General features: G+C 41.9%; 1 protein-coding gene across 4 annotated transcripts in view; it reads right to left on the bottom strand.

Moving 5' to 3' along the window:
- Nucleotides 1-19,802: 19,802 nt before the first annotated feature.
- The window catches only part of HELQ (helicase, POLQ like), a 44,524-nt gene continuing 44,253 nt past the window's right edge, over nt 19,803-20,073 (bottom strand). For all 4 annotated transcript variants that reach the window (XM_075203324.1, XM_075203315.1, XM_075203308.1 and 1 more), the window contains exon 19: nt 19,803-20,031. In XM_075203324.1, coding sequence (XP_075059425.1) covers nt 19,915-20,031 — 117 coding nt within the window. In that variant the 3' untranslated portion in view covers nt 19,803-19,914. The remainder of the gene's footprint in view (nt 20,032-20,073) is intronic.

Below are 20,073 nucleotides of genomic sequence, written 5' to 3'. Positions count from 1 at the left end.
CTTCCTCTTGGTCTGCTTCTGGGACGAAGATTCACCCCCAGCAGCAGCAACAGCAGCAGCAGTGGGACTAACGCTCAAGAATTCTTCAGAGGAATCAAGGATAGTGCAGGAGTCATCTAGCCTTAGTAACATGGATGAAGGACTAACTCCGAACGCTACTGAGGATATTGATGAGGTCAGTGTTGTGGGTGTAGAATGCAGGCGTCGGGATGTAGGTGAGAGAAGGGTCCTAGCTGATGATGGACTGCTTGTTGTTGTCTTTTTCCATAACTTTCTGATTTTCCCAACACCTTGCCATGAACTTGCATTAAATGGCTTAACATGGATGAGGTTCCTAGATGGTTAAGGTCCCTCCCTCCCTCAACTGACTTTGGCTTTACATATACTACAAATGGCTAGACAACTGTTGGCTGGATTTGGGTAGAAATAATTCCACACATAAGAAGTGGATTTTTTTTAGTCTTATGTCCAGGCATGACAATGGCCTTCTTCTTATCACGTGCCAGAACAACATCATCCTCATCAACATCATTAGCGCCCTCGTCGGCTACACAAATATCCCCCTCATCCTGTTCCAATTCCAAAGTGGCATCCTCAATTGGTGTATCACCGGCTATATTCGGGCTGTTCAGGCACACATCAGCAGAAAGGCTGAAAGGGGCCTTCTTTATGGTTACACTATCAGAATGGTCATGATTACACATACATCCATCCATTACGTGGATGGACTCTCCTCAGGGATTGGTGTCATTTCTGAATCTGAGCATACATTTTCTTCCAATGCCTTTTCTTCCAGCTCGGCTTTTACATGTAAAAGTATTTGGGCACCACTTTTGGAGACCGAATTACTTGGTCTTGCTTGGTCGAGTGACCTTGCAAGAAGATGCAGAAGTAACAGTTTTAGATCTCGCACTCATAGAAAAAGGGGAAGGCCTCATTCTTTCTTTGCCACTGCATTTGTAGAATGGCACGTTAGCAATTTATTTTTTTTCGGCAGATAACTTTGCCTGGATTACAGCTCTTTTTTTCTTGACCACGGTAAAAGGTGTTTTTTTAGATGTTTGTTTCCCTGACTTAAAAAGACTATGTACCTTTACACAGGCTTTACCAGATGACGTACAGGGATTACTATCATCAGGATTGGTGGCAGCAGCTGCTTTCTGCTCCTGCTCCTCTGTGTACTACTGTGAATCCATTTGGATAACACCGTACACTTTTTGCTGCAAATTCAGAAGAAAACCCTGCAAGGACTAGTATTTGTATTTCAGCAATGACAATTAGCAATGGAGCTCTTGTCTTTGGGTGTATATAACACTGTACACTTTTTGGTGCAAATTTAGAAGAAAAGCCTGCAAGGACTACTATTTGTATTTCAGCAATGACAATTAGCAATGGAGCTATTGTCTTTGGGTGTATATAACACTGTACACTTTTTGGTGCAAATTCAGAAGAAAAGCCTGCAAGGACTACTATTTGTATTTCAGCAATGACAATTAGCAACGGAGTTCTCCTTTTTGTGTTCCCTATATAACACTGTAGAATTTTACTGCAGAATTACACCAACCCTGACAGCACTAGTTTTTTTATTTTTATGCAATGAGAATTACCAACTCAGCTCTTCTTTTTGTGTGTTACCTATATAACACAGTAGAATTGGACTGCAGAATTACATCAGCCCTGTAAGCACTATTATATGTATTTTTCTGCATTGAGATATAACACTGGAGCTCTCCTATCTGTGTGTTACCTATTGTGGCAAGAGCCCGCTACTGCAGAAGCACACACGTACAACTTCGTCTTTTTTATGGTTCTTTATTGTCAGGATGATAATAATATTTTGACACCGTATACTTGCACAGCAATTATGGAGACCCTCAACGCTTACTATACATAGTCCAGCTCTCTGTCTAGATCAGTCAGCTAGCCCAGCGTTGATCTCCCTGAACAATGAAACAAGCAGGGTTTTATACCTGACACTCCTCCCACAGGCCTAGCTTGATGGACAGGTGACACACCCACCTTCTCTTTAAAAGGAAACGCCCATCCCTGGCTCTGTTTAGACCATCAGACCCACCCTGTCTGTTTGCTGAGAGGAAGTAGCTTTTAAATCATGTAAGTAAACCAATTTTAAACTACACATATGTTTTTACCTGGTTTAATCTCCACCTAGGTACATAACTGTGCCAATGTTTTACTCTACTTCCCTGCTTTCTCTGCATATTGTCAGCTAAATGCCTCCTTTTGTTACACTATATAACAGTAGAACTGGACTGCAGAATTACACCAACCCTGCCAGCAGCACTAGTATTTGTATTTTTCTGCAATGAGATTTAACACTGGAGCTATGGAGCTCTCCTGAATGTCACTGATTACTTTGTTTAACACTGCTACCACCCTCCTCTTTCAATTCTCTAACTTTGCCTGCCCAACTGCTCTACACTCTATGCTACCCCATCTGTATCCCTCTCTCAAATGGCGCTAGATGGCTGGGGAGGGCAGTATTTATAGATTACAAAACTCGAGAGATCCGACGACATCACAATTACATTTTGCCTCGTTTTCGAATCCGAAAAAGCGTGAAAGTACCGAGCCCACTCGGCTTGGTATTCGGAACCCCTAAGTTCTGGTGTGTTTGGTTTCCGCTGAACCGAGCCTGAGCATCTCTAGACATAATGAATAGAAGTATACTGTGCATGGGAACTTGGAGAAAATACCACAGAGACAAGAGTCTGTACTCTGATTTATGTATTCTATTGTTTATGGAAGATTTACGTATTAGGATTAATATATCCCCTTATACATAAATAGCATAATATAGCATTTGCATTATGAGACTGTGGAAGACCTAGACTAGGATTTAGTAAGCTGGGGCTTACTGGGCGTTTTTTAAACCTCTATGCACTGGATTTGGTGTGAAAATACAAACCTCAATATGTATAAAATTGAAGTTTGCATGACATTGTATACAATAATTGTCAGTTTTAAAAAAAAAATCCAAATTGCATAAGGTTTTCAGCAAACTGCAACTTTTCAAGCCAAAACCAAATGATAAAATCGCATGTAGGGCAAACGTTTGACTCTGCGTTTGTTCTCGGAGAAGGCTTGTCGTCTAGCCAAAGCTGATAGCAAGCTTTTCGGGAGAAGGGCTGACAATGAAATGCTTTTAAGCATTTTACACTGCTCTGAAGTAGAGCAGATGGGCCCATCTGTACTGTACACGTGACAGGTGCATGTGAGAAAATCTGAGACTCCCTTACTCTACTCGGCCTATGTTACACTGGCCCTTTACTCCCCTGTCCCAGTGCTCCTATTACAAGCAGGCACAAGCAGGGCTGCCAAGAGGAATTCAGGGCCCCGGTACAACAAATTCATGCCCCCCCCCCCCCCTTATAGTTGAGTAAGCAAAAAAAAATTTCATGGGTATGGTCACACAATTGGGGGCGTGTCAATGCACCGTTGGGGCGTGGCTAGCACAATAAAATCACTAGGTCCTGAATTCCGCGGAGCGTGACATTTGTCCAAGCACTCCTGACTTTCAGGACATCTAGCACCCTTGTGTAGTATAGGAAGAATGCAGTGTGTACAGAAAGAGTTCAGTCTAGGCCTGCGCCCACTGGGCTCACCAAACATTGGCATTGTCCCTACTAGAATCACAACATTTCACACACTATGCTGCTCTGTCCTACCTGTTCTTCTCACTTTTACCACATGTGGCTGCTGGTTTCTTTAGTTGCAGCTTGTCCGGATCCTGGAATGTTGGAGGACATATTTGGAAAAAAAATGGCTACATTTAGAAAATTACAGCCAGCCCCACCGTTAAATCAATAACATCCATGTTTAATAATAAGGCCTTCCTCCAGCCCCAACATTAAAATTGTATTCCCATTACCCCACAAACAAAATAGCAGCAATTAATTAGCCACCATCTACCTCACACACACTACATTGCCAAAAGCTCCGTGCTATCACACACACATTACTGTGCCCCTTTATCATCACCACGCTATGCCCCCTTATGATCACACTGCACTCTCCATGCTGCCTTTGCCCCTTTCTTTAACCCCGTGCCATGCTGCTTGTCCCTCGTTTTTTAACCCCTCTGTGCCATGCTGCTTGTCCCTCTTTTTTTAACCCCTCTATGTCATGCTGCTATTGTCCCTCCTTTCTTTAACCCCGTGCCATGCTGCTTGTCTTGTCCCTCTTTTCTTTAACCCCTCTGTGCCATGCTGCTTGTCCCTCTTTTTTTAACCCCTCTATGTCATGCTGCTATTGTCCCTCCTTTCTTTAACCCCTCTGTGCCATGCTGCTATTGTCCCTCCTTTCTTTAACCCCTCTGTGTCATGCTGCTATTTTCCCTCCTTTCTTTAACCCCCCCCCCCGTTTTCCTCCCTTCACTTACCTTTACTTCTCTCTTCCTTCTTGTCTTCTCTGCTGCTCTGTGCTCCATTTCTCCAGACTGACTGAATGCTGGGCGTGACATGATGATGTCACACCCGGCATACGGTCAGTCTGGAGCAACGGAGCACAGAGCAGCATAGAGGAGGGACGCCGGGGCCGCGATCACGTGAGTATGTTTTTTTTTTTTTTAACTACCCTGCTCCCCGCACCAACGACCGAGCCAAACCCCCCAAAGCCCCCCCCCCCCCCAGACATGCACGGGCCTGGGTAATTAGTACCCGCCCTCGGCGGCCCTGGGCACAAGTATCAGATGTGAGCAAATCTGTATACAAACAAGCGTAATTCCATCACAGCATCAGGCCCAAAGTCTTTAGATGCTACTAATTATGTGCCTCTCCCCAGTTAGCAAGTCTGTGACTGATGTTTATCTGTCCCTTTTAACCTCTTGATTTTACCTTGGGATTTAATGTTGGCAACCACTTTAAAGTCTCTTATGGTAACAGTTTATTCCAGTTATTTGATGAAGTGAGCAGTGTATCTTGAAACACCTTATACGTGGATTTTAACAAGATGCTGATTTTTGAAAGAAGGGCACTCTGGGAAAAGCAAAGAGAATACTGCACAATTTCTGAGACTATAAATCGGCATAGAGTTTTGAATTATATGTGTGCTTTCCCTGGTTCACATGTGAGTGTATTTCTTCCATTTTTTTGGCTATTTGGCTATCAGCCCTGTCTATTTAAAGCACCTGCCTCCCTACTAAGCTGCCAGATCTTCAGGTCTCCTTACCTGTTAGGACGCCTCTGGCTTCTGTTTATTGCTTCCACCTCGTTATTCGTTGAATTCAGCAACCACGCTTCAGATCGTTGCACATCACCTCTGATCCTGCTCCAGGGACTTCCAGCTCATCCTGCAGCCTGTTACTCTCCTATGTACTTCTGTATTACCTCTGCAGTCAAGACACTGCTGCCACTCTGCAGATCATTGCGCATCTCCTCTAATCCTGCTCTAGGGCTTCCAGCTCATCAGGACCTCAGCGCGTCGTCATCCTGCAACCTTGCTCTTTTGTGCATACCTGACTCACCTTCTCCGCAGTCTAGACGCTGCTGTCTCTATGCAGACCGTTTTGCCTCTCTTCCTATCCTGTTCACCAGAACCTCGGTGGAGCAGCACCACATAGACTGTTGCTCTCTATTGTTATTTAGAACTACCACTTAACTAATGGACCCACCTCAGCGCTCTGACATATCCACATCGCCACTTTAATCTCCAGACCATCCATCTAGTCTCACCCATCGCGCCCCGCCCCCCTGAGGACCGCGACCTGCTGTTAGAGAGCCGCTAAGTCTATATCCCCTTGCGCGGATCCCTGATGAAAACTTCTGTTACGCTAAACTCCGTGCCTCTCTGGGGGTAGTATCCACCTGAGCAGACTTCGAGGCTCATTCTGACTCTGAAAACCGTGACATCAGACATATGATCTCAAAGTCCTACAGAGTAGGAAGGCTGTCCCAAGATCCAAATGCTCAAGCCAAGTATCAAAGAGCTAACCCCTCACAAGCCTTTAACAACTATAACAATAGTGGAGTGATGCTGGTCATTGGGGCTCCTATAAAACAAATTCTGATAAGTCATGCCTGCGAAAAAACACAGTGCTGGGAAAATATCACATGCGAGCAGTGGTTTAAACCTATTATTAATATATTTTCCCTGCCAGTCATTATCCTCTCTAAAGAGTTGCAGCCCCCTTTTAGTCCGTGCCCTTCCCTAGCACTAGAACAGGAAAACATAGAACAAGCAGATTCATCCACTGTGGACTGAACCATCCTTTTGTTTCAGGTAGAAAAATTTGACAGTTCTATGAGTGCTGTCCTAAACTTAAAAGAGGTGAGCCAAAATGCACAGAGCAAACGTTTCTGCATGGAGGGCCCCTCTACATCCCATGCATTTCAATATATTTCAATATGCCTCTATCACAGAATGCTTTTACGTTTTAAGTGAGTTGACAAGAAATGCCAATGGGCAGTCATGGTATTTGGTCTCTCCAATGCCCCCTATAAATATAAAAAGTGTAATGAAGGCAGTCACCTATGCAAAAAAAATTCAATTACATAGATTTGTATGTCATGCTCATTGTGTATCCATATCATTCAGTTCTCATAGAACAAAGATACATGAAACCTGTCACACGCCGGACTCCCGCTGTATCCTCCCGGAAGCCGGCGTGTGTACCTGCTGCCTCCCTCGGGGTCCCTGCCTGACTCAATCAGTTTTTTCACTTACCTGGTTCCACGCTGCTGCAGTCCGTCCAGCGCTGTCTCTCTCTTTCCTCTTTGGCGCTTACTGGTTCTGCGCATGCGCAGAACGTCCTAACTCTTCTCTGTGTTCTTACTGCCCTCTATTGGCTGCCTAATTGGAACTACACTATAAAATACCTTCTGACCTAAACCCTGTGCTGGTTCTTTCAGTCTCCTGCATTGGATACAGCTCCTGTACCGTTTCAAGCTCCTGGGGATTCCTACTCTGCGTTTCCGAGTTCCTGTGCCTCCAGGCTCCTACGCCGCAGTCTATTCTTGCTAATTTACTCCAAATGGCTACATCGCATTATTACCCCTACCACCTCCAGTGGCAACGCGGCAGTCTATCCGGTATATCTGCTCCTAGTGACATTCCTTGGCTCATCTCCTCTCCGGTTGCCAGTAGCAACGGTCAGTTCTCCAGAGGCGCTACTTCATTTCTACCTCCCGTGTACTCCATCTACCTATTCTACACTCTTTCTCTCGTGGTTCACTGGGAACTTCCCTAGGGGGGCCGCGACCTGCAAGTGGAAGCCGCGAAGTCCATATTCCCTTGCGGGAATCACTGGTGAACACCTTTCGCTTGTTAGACTCCGTGCCCCTGGCTAAAGTCACGTCAATTGTGGTGAACTACCAGGATCCAGTTGTCCCTCATTGGTATCGTGACAAAACCTCTCTCTACACCGACCTAAGGTTTATAATAAACAGAGAGAACTCTCTCCTCACCCCCTCAAAGTTCCTTATATTTCAAGGATTCATTGTTGAAACCCCTTCTTTTTCACTGGAAATTTGACAAATGCCCAAAAATTAATTCTTATCCGTATAAATCTTTGTCCAGGGGACTAGCCACATCATAGGAAAACTGGTAGCCTTGTTTCATCCACACACCTCTCATATTAAAGGAATCCCAAGTTTTCCTTTGCAAAGAGGTACTCTAGAAAAACCCATGGTCAGCATGAGCTCTGTCATTGGCCATGCAATCAAGTCACAAACAGACACTTCTCTAGAGGGTTGGGGATGTTTCTCTCTAAACAAAGTAATAGAGGCCACATGGTCTAGAACTAGAGTAGTAAAACTATCCCTCAAAGTCCTAGTCCCACTCCATTCACATGGATTGTCAAACCTAATACAATTAGGCAACCGGACTACAGTCTCTTAAACAAAATAGGAGGCACATGATTCGTGTACCTATTTTCTATTCTTCAGGATTGGTGATTGGTGAGCAGTCAGAAGAAGGATTTATGCTGGTCCAAATTCAATAAATGCATTAAATTAATGTTAATTTGCAAACAGCTGTTAACAAGCAAATACTCAAAACCATATAGCCAACACCATTGAATGAATTGATTGTCATTTACTACAGATTAGTGAGGCATTATAGGGCTTAAGCAGGGCTGTGTGGGAACATAGTAATGATAGTCTAGTAGCTATTTTAGAATTACATCATGATGTGGTAACTCGCCAACCTGCTGTGCCTCCTTCCAGCACACCCTCAACATCTGTTACAGATGTGGCGTACATACCAGGGATGGCAGAGGTAGAGGCCAAATAAAAAGCAGCAATAGTGACTCATCCTGTAAAAGACTTAGGGATATATTTACTAAACTGCGGGCTTGAAAAAGTGGAGATTCTGGTTATCATTTATTTACTGCATTCTACAAAATGACAGCTAGAATCTCATTGGTTGCTATAGGCAACATCTCCACTTTTTCAAACCCGCAGTTTAGTAAATATACCCCTTTTAAAACTGCATTGTGTTAGTAATGATTTTTGTTTTTCTGACCTGCCTCTCCTCCTGTGTATTATCCACCTATGCTCAGTATGTGGATTCAACAGACGTGTAATTAGTCAGGGGTGACACCCATATCCTGAAATACCTAAAATGACACACATATTACTTGCTAATGAACACATTGGGCTAGATTTACTAAGCTGCGGGTTTAAAAAAGTGGGGATGTTGTCTATAACAACCAATCAGATTCTAGCTGTTATTTTGTAGAAGGTACTAAATAAATGAAAGCTAGAATCTGATTGGTTGCTATAGGCAACATCCCCACTTTTTCAAACCCGCAGCTTAGTAAATCTAACCCATTATGTTTGTTATTACATTCCAAATTCCTTTGGCATTTCCCCTTACTCAGACTTGCCATAGAGGGATGATTTTTGCAGAATATAGGATTCATTTAAAAAAAGCTGGATAACCTGCCACTACACTCGTGATACGCGTGTTTGCCTGCACATTGGTAGAGTAATATTAATGACTCTTAGTCAGTGACTGAGTATTTTAAAAAAAACTTTTTTTCCCCCTAATGTGGTATGTCTTCATATTGGTATTCCCTTAGCCCACACCCACCTGGGATTGGGTTTTCACTTACTAGGGGGCCATTCGTGGTCATCCTGCAGTTCTCAGCGCACTTGTAGGCAGCCTGCAGTGTGGCTACAGGAACCGGCCTATAGACGCAATGGCCAGGAGACACAAATAAAGCTAGGTAGACACTACAAGTTTGTTACACGATTATTGTGCTAGTCACCGATAAATGACTGTTAAGTCAAATATTGCATTAGTGTGTACGTGCCCACAAGCATGTTTTATTGTTAAAAAGCACATATTGCTTCATTTGATTTTTTAACCGGACTAAAAATCTCTATTAACTATGGAATGAAATCTGGCAAATTCTGAAGTGTGTATGCACTCTGAGCAAGTAGTGTAGGCAGATCTCCATAGAGTCACAATCTTTTCAGCAGATGGTTATAACAGATGAAGAGCACAGATCTGATTGTAAGTCATGTAAAACTGTGTAAGTATGTACGCATGATTGGGACTTTCAGTTGTTGGTAAAATTGTTAAAGATATCGCATCAGGACAAATCTTCAGTAGTGTGTACCTAGCTTAACAGTATACCAACAAAAGGCATGTTTTCATAATAGTAGCAGTGTGTGAAATCCCAATTAAAAATTGTATAGGGATATAAAATACAAACATACATGGTTAACACAACACAAACAATGTAAAACAATAGGCTATTCAGCAGGCTAACCCCTTAGCTTCAATGTGTTGACTACCCCATCTTCTCACAGGGTGTGGTCGCACACTAGGGGGTGTGCTTAGTGTGTCAGGCACCGGACCCGCTGCCACTTGGCTGGGGTCTGACGCTCCCACCTACCTCTTGCAGCTGCGCTCCTCTTCTCATAGGGCCCCTGCGGCTTGCGCTGGAGGGTGCCTTCTTGCTGGTCTGAACTGAGCATGCGCATACCTGGGAGTAACTGTATCAAGGTGCATTCTAGCAGCGTGATTAGTAAATACATAACTGTTACACTGGATATACAGCAGGAGGTCCCGGCAGCTGTCAAAAGTGTTAAAAATATGTAAAAGTTTTTTTTAAAAAAAAAGCATGGGGTCCCCCTGCCGAGCACTATTAACCTTAGTGCTGCCAGCCTACTGCTGATTACTTGAAAATCGGGGTAAAAAATTGCGTGGGGTCTCCCCGATTTTCACTTAACAAGCCTGAGGTGGGTGGCACTATAGCAGGGAGACATGCGGCAGGGGTACCTCTGCCATAATGACAACCAACCCCAGCGCTGGGCTGGATTCCCTCGAGAGTGGGGTCCGCCGAAAAGAAACAAGTGTGCCCTCCCTCTAAGAACAACAAACGGTGCTGAAAGCACTAGGGCTCTTCATACCCCGTGGGCTGTGGGTAGTAGGGTAATAACGGCGATATAAATGTAAAAAAAACAAACAGACGCCATTTTGTTTCGTGGCACTATAAGTCCCAGCCAGCCATAAACAGTCTGGGCATGCTGATACTTGTCTAACTACAAGCACCAGCATACCCATGGCAGCAGCTAGGGCATGTTTGCACTTGGAGAACCACAAGTGCCAACATGCCCTGACACCCATGGTTTGCTGGGACCTGTAGTTCCACAATACAAAATGAAAAAAAACACAACACCCTCTTAACAACCACATGGTTTTAATAAAAAATAATAAAACCCCAATAAAGACACTAAACACCCTCCTTTATACATTATACACATACTTAAAAATAATAAATCCCCAATATACTTACCAGTGATGTTTTATTCTTTCGTCAGCAGCTTTTAATTCTGAAATATGTGAATACCAAGTCCCAAAATAATTTGTATCCAAAAGTCCGGCTTGAAATGTCCCAAAATAATTTGTAAATCCAAAGTCCCTGCTTGAAATGTCTTCTGTTCGTCTTGGGCAAAAGCCCCCCTTGTTGCTTGAAGTCTTCGGTTCTTCTTGGCCAGAAGTGCCCCCTTGTTGATTAACATCTTCTTATCTTCAGCCAGAAGGGCCCCATATTTGTAAGATCCAATCCGAACATGCTTGTTTACCAAAAATAAAAAAAGATGAGAGACGCCGCAAACAGTATTACTACCAGTCTCTGCTTCCTGCTCTCTGGTGCTACAGTTCATTATCCTGATGCAGAGTGTTACTACCAGTCCCTGCTTCCTGTTCTCTGGTGCTACAGTTCATTATATTGCTGAATAGTGTTACTACCAGTCTCTGCTCTCTGCTCACTGGTGCTACAGTTCACTATCCTGCTGAAGAGGGTTACTACCTGTGTCACACCAACAGATTATCGCACCCTCTCCTGATCTCTGTGCCTTATCTAGCTTCAGATCATTGCACCTCCTTGAGATCCTGACTCCAGGGGCTTCCCGCTCAACAAGACTTCTGTGCCATATTTACCTGCAGATCATCACTCCACCAGACACTCTCACATCTATTCCCAATTTCTCCTATCAGCACCCGTTCTGCTCCAGTTACCTGGTTTTCCTTTCGGTCTCGCTTGCGACTTGTGGTTAGGGAGCCACAAAGTCCAAACTCCCTTGTGGTGGTCCCCGGTGACTACCTCCCTCTACATTAAACTCTGCGCCTCTAGGGGGGTAGCGTCAACTTGAGCAGACCAAACAGACCATCGATTGTGACATAGTGCTTCTGAAGCCAAAGGCCATCCCTTACCGCCTCCCCTCAAAAAACACATTCATTGCTGTGTGAATAGCACATACCTCCCAACTCTCCAATCCATCGGACAAAGGTGTCCGCGGTTGGGATAGCGGGACAGAGCCCTGAAATTGGGACATGTTATTAGTGAGCATAACACCTTAGTACAGTGCCTGGAAAATGTCAGCTGTGTAATGCCTATCACATTGAAGCACCCATACTGGACTGATCCTGCAGCCATGCAAAGCACATGATTATGTGCGAAGGACAGACGTTGCATTGGAGAATGCTAAAAGACTCAATTTTATCCATGACATGCTCATAGAACTGAGGAGGGTCCTGCAGTGGACCTTTACATTACATACTGATCAGAGAGGGACAACCTTTCTGTAAAAATTATACTGTGTGGAACCTCAGCAATGCACACTGCTGCTGCTGTTCATTCCTCCCTCTATCCTCTTCCATGTTTTGCATAGAAAAAAAATAAGAATGACAACATCATCTCCAATGATCGACATGTTGACAGATAAACAGTATCAGTCATGTTTTGTCCCTTGATATAGGCACCATGTTCAAACTCTATGTGATTTAAGCAATCTGGCCAATCAGAACATCTAAAATATTTATACATTGCACTATATGCTACCTAACTCTTAAAACTGACATTGAGGTTGAACATTAGAAGTTTTAAATTATCTGGTTTTAATATTTAAATACATAGCACCACCATCCTCTTCAGTGCTTTACAGTTGGGATTTTCTTCACAGTGCTAGACAAAAAATTTAAAATATGCATTAGGATTGGATTTGATTTACAAAATTTAATATATATGCAGTGAGGTGGTGATGCAACAATATTTTTTCTAAGCTTATCCAGTGATAATTGTAATATGATTTATGAATATGTACTAAGTCAGTTGGGCAGATTGCCCGTGACTATGCAGTCTTGGGACCACCAAACCTCTATGAGACCTCAGATTAAAATTTCATGAAAATCCCTAGACAAAAATTAATATAATTAGACCACTGGTCTTTCTTAAATCATGTGAGATGTGTTGGATGTAGATCAATGTTGGTTAACGAAAATGGTAAAGAACAGCCATGGTTGCCAGCAACGTACTGACTAGCCCATCTTTTATTCTTCTACCTTCCACTGTCCTTCTTCATACCATCCATACCACAACACCATAGCTGCACAGAAATGCTATTATATTGGTGGCTAATAATGCTTCTGCCTTACAGTAGTCACACACACTTTCCCCACCCCGATGGCCATTGTGGGGTAATTATATCCTCTTTATGCTGTGTGTGACTTCATCTAAATGAGAACTGTTTGTAGCTATTAATTGGAATCCAGTCAAGCCCATATAAGCTGCTGACACAAGTGTCTTAAGGTGCTAACATCGGAACCAGCCATGTTAAACTGGTTGCTTCATATAGATGGAGCACTACGGAGTTGGATGCACTAATAGACACAGAGGATTGCATATGAAAATTAGTACGGAAATGTCCGCCTTTTATCATACTGATAAAGCCATGACACGTCTTGCAGTTTGACTAACTACTCCCAAGTATTAAAAATATAATTGATCAAATTTCAATATATGTTTGTTTAAATTCGATAGTTCTTATGCTCTATATTTATATTATTTTAGCTAAAATTAGAAATTTACTTTACCTGAGTGCTCAGCACTGTTTTTCTCATAATTTATATACTTTTCTATCGGGACTTGGCAGCGTTCCTTCTTTACAGCTGCGATCAATCTTGCACTTAATAATTAGAAGGAGCTCAGCGCTGAACTTCATAGTTTTTTATAAATCTTTTGAAGTGCAGGTTATTAAACCAGGTTATAACTATTGTTTTTTTTCTTGGTGCTCTCCAAGTTTAGTTTCAAGTCTTTTTTACAGGAACAAAGCCCATTTCATCCTCTTCTGTCTCAGGGCTACACATAGGGTTGCTATCTTGATGCCTAGTAGATGAAGGCCAACGCTAAAAAAAAATATGAAGCATAGAACCTAGGAATAGCCTTTTTAGCTTTGTGAGACCTTCATCATAGTCATCTACATGTATTTGCTCCTTCCAGGATAACCCTAAGCTTTCAAGCACCTCCCGTTAACCAATAAATTGATTGAGCAACTTTCCTTTCTGTTTTGTCTGAGAGGCATGCTCTGGCATTAGTAGCGGATGGGGAATGCTGGTGCTATACTGCTATTTGGAGGTTCTTAGGGTACCTCTTGGTAAGGTAGCTCTCACTTTAAAAACACATTTATGTATAACCCAAAAATAGGGACTCCACTGATTAGAGTTAGGACCAACCTATTAGCAGAAGCAGTGTAACGTGGCGGGTGGCTTATCATGCATTTGCAAATGTGTGTAACTAAGAATTCTGTCTTTTTAAGTACAAGTAGAAATAGCAGCTTTGTTACTGGTTAACAGCAGTGTGCTGGGGATTTTTCTCTGCATTTGCAGTATCCAGAGAGTGCAGACAGTTCTCTTGTTTTGGAGACCTACCATGATCTAAAGCCGTAATCACCATATTCAAATTTAGGTGGAACTTCAAGACAGAGCTCCCAGCTATGAAACTCTCCAAGTTATGTTGATAGCTAAAAAGAATGGTTGTCTTCCAGGTTTGGGACCTTAACTCTCTGAAATTCAAAGATTTGAAAAGAGGATGCTGTAAGGCTGTCAACACCAGGTTGAGATCCCAAAGAGCTCTTGGGGGGATGTATGAAGCCTGTACATGTATCACACCTCAAAGAAAGTCTGCACTACAGGTAAAAGTGTGGGTTTTCATTGGAAGAAAATCGAGAGTGCTGAAACCTCAACCATTAGAGAGCTAAGTCTCAAACCACCATCCAGGGCATCCTGAAAGAACCCTGAAAGAATAGCAGTAGATGGTCCAACTGGAAAGAAGAGTTAGGAAACCCTTTATCCTCACAACAGAAGATGTACATCTTCCAAACCCTCTGATAAATTTCTGTCTGAAACTGAATTGTCATACCTCAGCTACCAGAGGAGTGACTGATGTACCCTTGGGGACAGACTGATGAACTGGCTGGACAATTGTTGATGTGATCTGTTCCATTTCAAAATGAGTTCGATCTAAAACTCCTTCCAGTGAAACTGCAATATTCAATACCTCAATCTTCCCTTAGATCTTCACACAAAAATGAACAAATATCAGCCTTCAAGCTAACAGAGACTTTACTAGTACCTTAAGGAAATTATCTGCTCCTCTTGCAAGAACACCTTCCTGCTAATGAGTTGAACAACAGCACCAGGAAACCCATCCACTGGAATAAATGTGATAAATTGGATTTATTGCAGTTTATGTTCCAACCATGAGATTCTATGTTCTGGGCCGTCTCTTGCACATGTGCCTGTAGCAAGGTCAGAGATCCTGTCTTGATCAGCAGATTGTTCATGTAGGGAATGACAGTCATCCTCCTGGACTACAAAAGGGCAGTCATCACTGCCATGATCTTCGTGAACCTAGTTGGGGCTGTTGGAAGGCTGAAAGGTAGAGCCTAAAATATAAAATGATGGAACTGAATGTCCAATCTGAAAAGGCACTGGTGGACCTCAAAGTCTCCATCTTAAACCTGTCTTTCTGAAGCTGGAACTTAAGGATCAGAATTATCTGAAATGATCCATCTGATTTCTGAACCAAGAAGTGATTGGAGTAGAAATTGAACCTTCTACTCTTCCAGGATAGAGTTCCCGAGTAGGCAGCCTACCGATCATGCTGAATGTCTGAGTGCTTAGGAGCTAGATGCTTTGGTGCCCAAGTCTGCTTTCCTCTGTGCTGGCCTCCACAAGGAGTGGAAGCCTGTCCTCTGGAACACTAACTCCAAGCTTTCTCTGAGGAACCAAAGGAGCAAAAACTAGGGGCCTTAAGTCTGGGGGCATTGAGAGGTAGAAAAGGACTCTTTTCCCCATGGTCAGGTGAATAATCTTATCCAGTTCTGGGTTGAACAAGAAGGGTAGGGACACCGTAGTCCTTTTGGACTCTGTGTCCATCTACCAGGCCCTAAGACAGAGGGCGCAGTGTACCAGACTGCTAAGGCTGAAATTCTAGTCCCAATAAGCCCCAAATGCAGAGCTGCATCTCCAAGGTATCCGGATGCATCATGGATGTGCTCAACCAAAGATAGCAATATAGCCTATCTGACTGCAAACCTTTTACAACTTGCTCCACCCACCATTCGACTGCTGTATTGATCCAAGCTGAAGTTAAGATGAGCCCCCAATATATATACAGACTTAAGGGTGGCTATCACTTACATCTGCAGTATTTAGAGTTGGAATGGTGGTGGTCTTAGACAAGTGCGTTATTAATGCATCCACCTTAGACAGGAACTCCCATTTACTGTATCCTAACTATGGAGAGGATAAAGGGTATGCAAACTACGCATGCTCTGAAACCTCCTATCAGGTTTGGTCCAGCTTCACATAAATGGTTTTCCAAATGAGGGGAAGGAAACAGTAGGTTTCGGTACTTTCCTGTTATTTTTTAATTTATGCCATTTTTTCATTTATTTTCCGGAGACCAGAAAATTTTAATTGCGTCCAAAAGTGACTTGAATATGTTGTATTGTCCGACTTCCAGTCTCCAAATAATTTTGACTAAATATGACTTCAAATGCTGCCACGTTGTTTCTCTATGTCGTTTATTCCGCCATTTAGCGGATCCCCACATTCGGTCGACGCTCTGAGTATGGACATCGGTGTCAGAATCGACAAAATTGTATTGATGATTTACTTTGAAATGTTGATATCCGGCCTTTTCCGGTTCTTCCGTTTTGTAGGATGCAGTGGCTTCCTTTTTAAGGACGATGAAACCTTGACCATACAATGCACTCTCTTCACCAGGCAGTGTGCCCAAGACGATTCGTCTGATGAAGCAGACAAGAGATCCAAAGATCCCAGTTCAAGCTCCTCAGAAGTAAAAGGGTCATTTTACAGGTCTCCTGCCGAAGAGGTGGAGGAGGGGGTTTTCTGCTTGGTCCATTGGGAACTGTGGCAAGCTGCAGAAGATGCTCCATTGACTGTACCAAGGATCTTGCCAAATCTGGTTCTGCCATCTCAGAGGAACCCCCAATAGGTGGACACTGGCCCTCTGCCTCATATGCTGTGCATAGGACTCCAGCACCTGATTGGGCACTAGGCAATTTGAAATGACACTTGGAGTAGGAAAAAAAAACCTGGCTGTAGTTCCCCACCTCCTCCATCCCCTGGATTTACTACCCTTGTCAGACATGACAGGAAAAATAAGGGAAGATAGTGACAGCTGTTGTGCACAAAATCAGGGGGATGTAAAACTGTAAAACAGACGAGATTTCATAGCAAACTGAGAACCCAGACATTACACCCAGTCCTCACACACTTCCTTGTAGACGTGAGATGCCGCAGGAGCAGAGCAAAAATATATAAAAATAAAGAATAAACTATTTAAAAATAAAAATCCGCTGCCCAAGAAATGAGCACCCAAGTCTCGTGGGCACTATAAAGAAGGGAATATCCCAGCAGACTGTATAGATGCGGAAGAGTTAGACTTTTAGAGCAAAATTTAAATTGCCCATAATGCATCTGAGCCTCTATAGCCCCAGTCTTTCCCATAAGGATGAAAGAGAAATAGGCTTATCAGGTATATATTAAAAGTGGCTAAATGTCAATTTGCAGCTATGTGGAAGAATCCTACATCTCAATTGAAACATGCAGTCATCAAAAAATTATGGTTCATTTATTCCATGGAGTACATCACCTGTATTCTTCAAGATCTTTCAGGACTTTCCACTAATAATGTTCTATTGTTACTGGAATCAAAGTTAAATTATGGACACATGCAATTCAGGGTTTTGGCTAAAACCTATTTTAATATAAATTTTCAAATGACTCAACTACCTTATCACCCAATTTCACCCTCACCCCTCCCTACACAGTCTGTAGTTTCACCACTTCTTTCTCTCCTTTCCCCCTTTATAGTTTTCTATTTATACCTACAGATCTAAAATTAGTTAATAAGGTCAGGTGTGGACTGTGGAAATTAGATAATTATTATTTCAGAACTGGAATATAATTTATCAATTTCAAACTGCCCAGAATGTTGATGACTATAACTCAAACATCTTTACTTGTGACAGCAGGGTTTGACAGCTGGAAAATGGATGTAATAAAATCTGCACTTCTCCTTTAGTACTTCCTCTCTGTCCCTCGCCTACACCTGTATTGCTCCCCACTAGCATTATTTTGGAAAGGTTTTAATTTTTCTTTGGTAATTGCATGTGAAACATTGAATAACATTTTTTTCACCCTTTAGGCCCTTTCTGCTCATATATAATATACAAATTAAGATCCTGGGGTCTGATTCATTAAGATTCTTAACTTGAGAAACTTCTTATTTCAGTCTCCTGGACAATACCATGTTACAATGCAAAGGGTGCACATTAGTATTCTGTTTTGCACATAAGTTAAATACTGACTGTTTTTTCATGTAGCACACAAATATCAACTTTAAATTTCAGTGTACAAATAATATCAAGTATTTGTGCGCTACATGAAAAAACAGTCAGTATTTAACTTATGTGCAAAACAGAATACTAATGTGCACCCTTTGCATTGTAACATGGTTTTGTCCAGGAGACTGAAATAAGAAGTTTCTCAAGTTAAGATCCTTAATGAATCAGGCCCCTAGTTTGGATTACTGTTACTAGTCATTCTGAATGTGTCTTCTTTCTTTCCTTCACAGATCACTCAAAATATGTACAAAAAGTGTGTCAAGTACACGCAATTTAAGTGAAACTTCTTTACCTTTTGTCACTTGAAAATGTATTTTGTTTTGGCTTTATTGAAAGACTTTATTATTTGCTTGAGTGTAAGTTTGTATTTGTTTATTACTTGTTATAATATTTTGCCAAAATAACCATAGAGGAGAGGTGTGTGTCTAAATTTTACATATTGCCTTATGTCTTTTGTTAGGCACCATACACATTTTTATTATTGTGTACAGCTGACAATTATCCCACTGTCCCAATTAGATCAATCAATTAGCTGACAAGAACAGTTACCCAAATTATAGATTCTGATGATAAATTGGTTGTTTTGCACCATAGTTTCAGTCACTATGCACACAATGCTTGAACTTCGCTCTAACAGTTGCTAACAGTTTTGGCAAACTGTGACATGACTAATTTGAGCAGATATGTACCGCTCTGTCACCACAGTACTGCGGTGGTGGGACTCACTGATGCCGAGGACTATGTGGAGGCAGAGAAAGGGCATGGGGAAAAAGTAGCATGAGCAATAGACAAGGAATGCAACAAGAGGGATAGGACGGCAGATAATAAGGCGACAGTGCAGGTCACACAGATCAGAGTTCAGAGGTTTCAAACATAACATTACTTCCAGTACACATTTTCTTCTCCAAAAATGCGTTGCACGGGGTGCTGGCAAAGAAGTTCCACTTTAAAATAGGAGCAGTATATAACAAACATTGAAGTACTACGGAGAAACTTTCTAACTGTGGGAAAGAAATATTTATCGTGGCTGGAGTTCTCATTTAACCAGAGCAATTTTACATTGTTTCTGTGATAACAATTATAGTAACAAACAAGGTCTGCAATAAAATGTGCTCTGCATTCATCAATAAAGCATTGCCATTTGCTTAGAATGTTGTATGCACAAGTGTGGTGAAGTCCATGATGTCACTTCTGTTACACATTTTCATCACTATGATTGATTTTACTAGGCGCTGCAAAGAAGTTTCACTTCAGAAAATAGGAGACATAATTGGGGAAGACCAGTTGTAAAAAAACAAAAACACATAAATAACTATAAAATTAAGCATTTTAGGAAGAAATAGCAAGTTATATGTCATTTTATATGCTATTGAATCACGAAATTCTAAAGTTTACCTGTCACCATGAATTTACAAGGATATAGGTTTCAGTTACTACATTCCCTCTTCTCGAGAACTCTACGTGTAATGGTCTTCAATGATGAGAATGTTGCGTTTTCAGTGTTTTTGCTACTTACAAAATCTGGTGGCAAGATATTCCAACAATTCCAAAGGAACACATTTCCTGCCAACCAACAATTAGATATAGCTAATTATAGAAATCAAATGACAAACCCATAACAATTGTTAAAAAAATAAAGTTGATTTCATTTATTACATTTTCTGTTATTTAGTCAAATGTTTAATGACATTGTGATAAAAAAATATTTCCAATATTGACAAGAGAAATGTATTCATTCATTCATTTTAAGATTTTCTGTTTCAGTGATTAGTTCTGGGAAATCCGTAGGGAGGCGGAGAAGCTCTTCCACCTCTTCTTGGAGAGCTTCAGCCTTCTCATTCAGTAACATCTACAATAAATAAATAAATATCACATTATTAGTAGTGCAATA

This window comes from Mixophyes fleayi, chromosome 1 (genome assembly GCF_038048845.1).
Source record: "Mixophyes fleayi isolate aMixFle1 chromosome 1, aMixFle1.hap1, whole genome shotgun sequence".
NCBI classification, from domain to species: Eukaryota; Metazoa; Chordata; class Amphibia; order Anura; family Limnodynastidae; genus Mixophyes; species Mixophyes fleayi.
The sequence above is the reverse complement of the archived record's forward strand: the minus strand, read 5'-3'. Positions and strand labels throughout refer to the sequence as shown.